General features: G+C 47.6%; 1 protein-coding gene across 1 annotated transcript; it reads right to left on the bottom strand.

Moving 5' to 3' along the window:
- Positions 1 to 1,037: 1,037 nt before the first annotated feature.
- On the bottom strand, positions 1,038 to 5,055 carry LOC124672361. The gene is made up of 7 exons (XM_047208600.1): positions 4,026 to 5,055; positions 3,604 to 3,856; positions 2,933 to 3,090; positions 2,531 to 2,695; positions 2,361 to 2,451; positions 1,754 to 1,973; positions 1,038 to 1,660 (listed from the first exon to the last, which is right to left on the bottom strand). The coding sequence occupies exons 1-7, from the start codon at positions 5,053 to 5,055 to the stop codon at positions 1,334 to 1,336; spliced, it is 2,244 nt and encodes a 747-aa protein (XP_047064556.1). The 3' UTR covers positions 1,038 to 1,333.
- Between the last annotated feature and the right edge of the window lie 230 nt (positions 5,056 to 5,285).

The following is a 5,285-nucleotide window of genomic DNA, read 5'->3' as shown; positions in this document are numbered from 1 at the left end:
TGCGCGCATTTCCTCCTATTTCTCCACCTCCAACTCCTTGCACTCCAGCGGGAGGTCGAGGGACCAAAATCAATCCGACGCTACTATCTTCTTATTCTTCCGCGATTCTGCGAGGTCGTGGCGAGTGCTTCCTTGCAGGGTGATGAACCCTCGGTGGCTCGAGATATGAAGCAAGAGCCTTGCATAGTCAGGATGAGCGTCAAGCGCCCCAAGATGGCGTTGTAGCGCCCTCGGAAGTCGACTACCTCATAGGTGAGCATAGACCATCGCAGGTTTCCCATGCTTCCGACAAACGTGGGAAGTGTGACTGTCCCCAAGGGCATTGCTCTTGAACCCGACACTATCCCGAAGATGGGGATGATTCCTCTTGAGCACAGTGCCCAACGGGGGATTCCCATGTGATCCGGAGTCTTAACGTATAGAAGCTTTTGGCTGCTTCCTCCATCCATGAAGACTTGGTGCAGTTGGTGTCGATTGACGGTTAGGCTGACAAGTAGCGGGTCGGCGCCCGGACACTCTTCATCTTCCCTTTGGGCAGTCTTGCGCCATCTTCTTTTGCACCCCTTTCGAAGATCATGGGGTTTCCCCCGCGGCCCGTCGGTGCCTTGGAGCTGGACGAGGTATCAAAGTATCCTTTGGTGGCCCCATCATCTAGCCCAGTCCGAACTGTAACATCATGAGGGGGCAGTCTCCCACAGCATGCATTCTGCACTGCAAAATTATCCAGTTTGGCTTCCTTGTCTTCTTGGCATATTATCCAGTTTATATATTCACCGCAAAATTGTACCCCGTACTGTCTGAAACTTAGCTATAACACAGATATTTTCAGTTCCAAGTATATTTCTGCCTGACACACTATTACGTACTCCGTATGAAAAAATATTGTTCATGAGATGACACTGGGACTTAGACCAAACAGGTTCATTACTTCAGAGAAAAAGGGACATTCAAACTACCAGCTTGAAGTGCATGGAATACTGTTTCACCATGATTACGAACACTATTCTCACTTGAATCTGACAAATAGAAAACCAACATTCAAACTACCAGCTTAGCAACAAGGCAGCAGCATCAGGTTCATGGTTGAAGATCGCTAGGCATCCTCTCCACACTTCAACTGTATTTGCCTTCAGCTAAACAAAATTTGGCTACAGCTAAACAAGAGACTGGAGCGAGTTCATACATGCTAAAATGAAGAGCTTACTCTGCATTATTCAAAACAGCTCGTGCAAAATGCGCATGTGGCAGTTTATGTCTAAGTAAAAGCTGAACCAAACAGTCGGCTAGGATGTTCCAGGAGTAGATTACTAGCAAGAAGTATGGTTAACAGAGTCTACTCTGATACAGAGCCATCACTGTCTGATGCTGAGAGATGACCATCTGAGCTGTTGCTGCTATCAACTTTTACAGATGGAGAGCTCTCTGCGAACTTCTTGGGACTAGGCTCAGAAGAGGCCTGCTTGACATTAGCTCGTTTGATGCCTCGGCCTGCAACCTCAAGGTTGGTTATGGTACTACCAGCAGGCATCGGATTGCTTGGTCCGGAACATTGCAAAGAAGCCAAAGATTCAGCTCTTGGCACATCATTTCCAACATTCTGCGCACCAATTGCCTCTGAGACTGGCGTTGATATTGCTTCCTCCAGGTCTTCAAGCTGAATCTAAAAATTGCAAAGATTTCGCTGTTACACAGTACTAGTGTACTAGGTTCATGAGGAAAAACTTAGTAACTAGGACGAAATCTAACTTTTTACCTTCTTCTCTAGTGCACGCAATAATTTTTCAGTCAAATACTCGATGCACTTGGCTAGAGTGTACGAGCGATTTTCAGTAGCAGATGCATCATCACCTTTATCAACCAAGAAATCTTCATTGGCCCTTTTCAGGCCCTCTATGTGCGACTTGCACAATGAAATAGCCTTCACATCTCCAATCTTGGATTCCATCTCGAAGGCAAAACGTATCTGTAAGTTTCTAGGACTGAATTAAGGAAATCGACAAACTAAGAATAATCAAAACCTGCAAGATATTAGCACTATCATACTGAATCATTCTTTGGTGAGCGAAGATGATCCCCAATCACCACACCACACATGCACTACTATGTGTATTCACGTATGTGAAGATACCTGTGCTAGATTTTAGTCAGTTCAAATTAATTGAAGCATTGATGGATGATACAAAGAACATGGCTTTAGCCACCTAAATTCTCAAGTCAACTGACTAGGATGTACCCCCTAAAACCTGGATTCACACTCCTGGGAGCACTCAAGCCCTGTAGTACTTGGGTTGCAAATGTGATGCTGTATACTACTACATGGCAGACAATTCATACTGCTCCTACTACCATAAGCAGGATACAGAACGAAAATATGACGATGGTCAGGCTCAACCAAATGCTCCAAGATGGCTAAAGCTTTGAAGCAGGCATTGAGAGAGTAGGCTATGTCTTCTGCAAAGAAAATGGGTGCCATGAGCATCAAGACAATTGACCAATTAAATTCTGGCATAACTAAGATAACTGAGACTACCTCCTTGCATTGAGACTTCAGCAAGAGTAGCAAGGATTTCAACTTTCTCCATAGTGCTACCAGGACTCTTTTCAAGTATTGACCTTGCAACATGCAACATCCTCCACGGCAGATCCAAATCTGACGACCTTGTAACATGAAACATCCTCCACGCCAGATCCAAATCTGACAAATATGTTACCAAAAAACCACAATCATCTTTCCATTTGAGTTTTGCTCTAACCAATGGCTGTATCAGCATTGAGCATGACAGGAGGAAATGCACATCGTCAGCAGTCATGAACAGATGAAGAGACGAGGTCGTAAATCATAATCAGTAATGTTATCAAGTATTAACTACATATAGAGAATAACAATTTTGTTCAGATTATTGTACTGTATGGAACTAGGGGATAGACATACCTTGTGAGTGCCTAGTATCATTTTGCATGGTTATACCCTCCACCGATTCTTGATTTGATGCACTCTCGGTCTTGAGTATAGTATTGCCTAGCAAAGCACGTCCATATTTGACATATGTGCTGAAACACTTTGGAGAAAGTTTACCATGACGTGCCACCCTAGGTGATTATAAAGGGATAAGGTCAGGAAAGGTAATATAATCTGAGATAGAACACGGCAATCAGAAGCAACTGCCACAATATTTCAGGAAGAAGGTGCTAACTATGTTCACTGCTGATTAAATCTTGTAAGCTGTAACAGCTCTGGTGCTTAGAGATCATGAAGTGTCATTGTGAAGTGGGTATAAATAAGCTGCGCTGCAATGAAATATTCACAACCAGAGAAACATATGGACTTTTCTTAAATATAATAACACCTAACCCTGAAGTAAATATACTTTGGTTTAATGTTCATCGCAATGAACACATGATAACATAAGAAAGCCAAGTCCTAGGTCCAACGTTACATAACCACCTTGACATGATATGTATAACATCCTAAAGCCAACTAAAATCTCCCAGATGACATAAGTGAAAATGCAAAACTTACTGAAATGAACTAATTGGAGGTTTGTAACCAACAATCAGCAAGGCTTTATAGTAAGAGCGTCAGGTGGAAAGAAGAACTTTCACCTGATCTTGAGGGTGCGCCGGAAGAAGTCTACAGCAAAGACAAAGTCCCCATCCTTAAAGGCTTTGGGCCACTTGTCAAACAGTTCCTGCATAGCTTTCTCCTCCTGGTGTTCCTCCTCATCATCATCACACTCCTTCTCGGCGCTCACTTCCAACCATCCGTCCCCCTCGTCCCCTTTCCCCTGCTCATTTCCCACCTGCCCGTCGGAGGAGGAGGCCATGGTTGATGGCAGTGTTCTGGTCCCAGCTTGATCTGGAAAAAGAAAGGGTAACGGAGTGCTTATTATCTCAAAATTCTGTTACTCATTCTTGCTAAAAAAATGCACCATCGCCCAAACAATCAGTGTTGCTGAATGGTCCAGAAAATGCAGCAAAGCAGATACTTACTATACAAGCTTATAAAGGTCTGAAAATGAAATCACCTGGAGTGTAGAAGCTCATGTAGGGAAATAGAGTCGGTTTCAGATAGGAACCGAGACTGAGACGGCTGATGGATATCTTGTTGACTCGGCCCGACTTAAGCTCAACCGTGAAGATACAACTTGCTGTGTTGAGGTAAAAGAGTCCATCCACAAAGCCAAGCAGGCCACAGGGGTTGTCAACCTTGATGACTATGCGCTGTGTCCATGCCACAGCTCCGTTAGGAGCAGTCACCATCGACCACAAGCAAAGCTCAGGTTCCTCCTCCATTGTTGCCCATCCAAGCACGCCTTCCTCCGTTTTCAGGAGGACATAATAATCGCACGAGCGTATGGGCCCCTCGATGATTGATAGTTGGCGGCTGAACAAGTCGTAGCGCAGAACTAGATTGTCACAGCCGCAGAAGTAGAGCACATTCCCTAGGAGGGCTTTGGGCCCACATCTGAGGATTTCGATATACTTGTCAGGGATAGTGGCAACAGCGCTCCAGGCACGAGTCTGTGAAGAGAAGACGGAGGCGTAGGGGGTCCCGGGGCCACCGTCGGTGCCCACGTAGACGACGGTGAAGGGACCGCCACGGCAGCCGAGGTGGTCGTCGGCGCAAAGCACCACGGCGTTGTCGTAGACGATGTCGTCGGCGAACTCCGGAGGTGGAAACTCCCACTGGCGGCGGCCGACGGGGTCCCAGACGATGAGGCTCACCGCGGGCTCATCCTTCCTCCAGCCAGGAGTTCTTAAGAGGACGAGGCCGTGGCGGGAGTCGAGGACGAAGAGTTCACGGGGGTCGGGATGGGTCGGGGGCAAGGGGGAGGTGGGGGACGAGGGAGCGAACCAGCAGCCAAAGGCGCGATCGACCTCGAAGAAGCCAAGCAAGGGCGGCGTCCCGTGGAACTCGCGGTAGCGGCTGCCGAAGCTGGAGCAGGTGACGCTGCTGCGCCATGGCTTGCTGACGGCGGAGGCGCGGAAGAGGCACCCGGGGTCGTCCGGTGGGAGGCGGAGGAGGATCTCCTCGATGAGATGGAGAGGAAGCATGGTGGGAAATGGTGAGGACGAGCCGAGGACGAGGATGGGGAATTGGGGAATTGGGGATTTGGGGATTTGGATTTTGGGTTCGACTCGCGCTCGCCCCGCCGGTTGGGGTTTTCTGACAATCTGGGTCCACACGTAGGAGTAGGCAACGAGTACTGGGTGGTAGTTCCACTTTGGGCCGCAAACAAAAGCCCAAGCTGGGCCCGAAGCACCAATGCTGAACCACCCCCCCC

This window comes from Lolium rigidum, chromosome 7, assembly GCF_022539505.1.
Source record: "Lolium rigidum isolate FL_2022 chromosome 7, APGP_CSIRO_Lrig_0.1, whole genome shotgun sequence".
NCBI classification, from domain to species: Eukaryota; Viridiplantae; Streptophyta; class Magnoliopsida; order Poales; family Poaceae; genus Lolium; species Lolium rigidum.
This window is presented reverse-complemented; position numbering and strand designations above follow the sequence as displayed.

Bases quoted from the DNA above. Each gene is read 5' to 3' on its own strand.
- LOC124672361 (XM_047208600.1), bottom strand. From the start codon at position 5,055: ATGCTTCCTCTCCATCTCATCGAGGAGATCCTCCTCCGCCTCCCACCG. The intron at 3,857-4,025 runs GTGATTTCATTT...TTCTTTTTCCAG, and splicing joins CATGAGCTTCTACACTCCAG to ATCAAGCTGGGACCAGAACA. The intron at 3,091-3,603 runs GTGAAAGTTCTT...ATAATCACCTAG, and splicing joins CGGCGCACCCTCAAGATCAG to GGTGGCACGTCATGGTAAAC.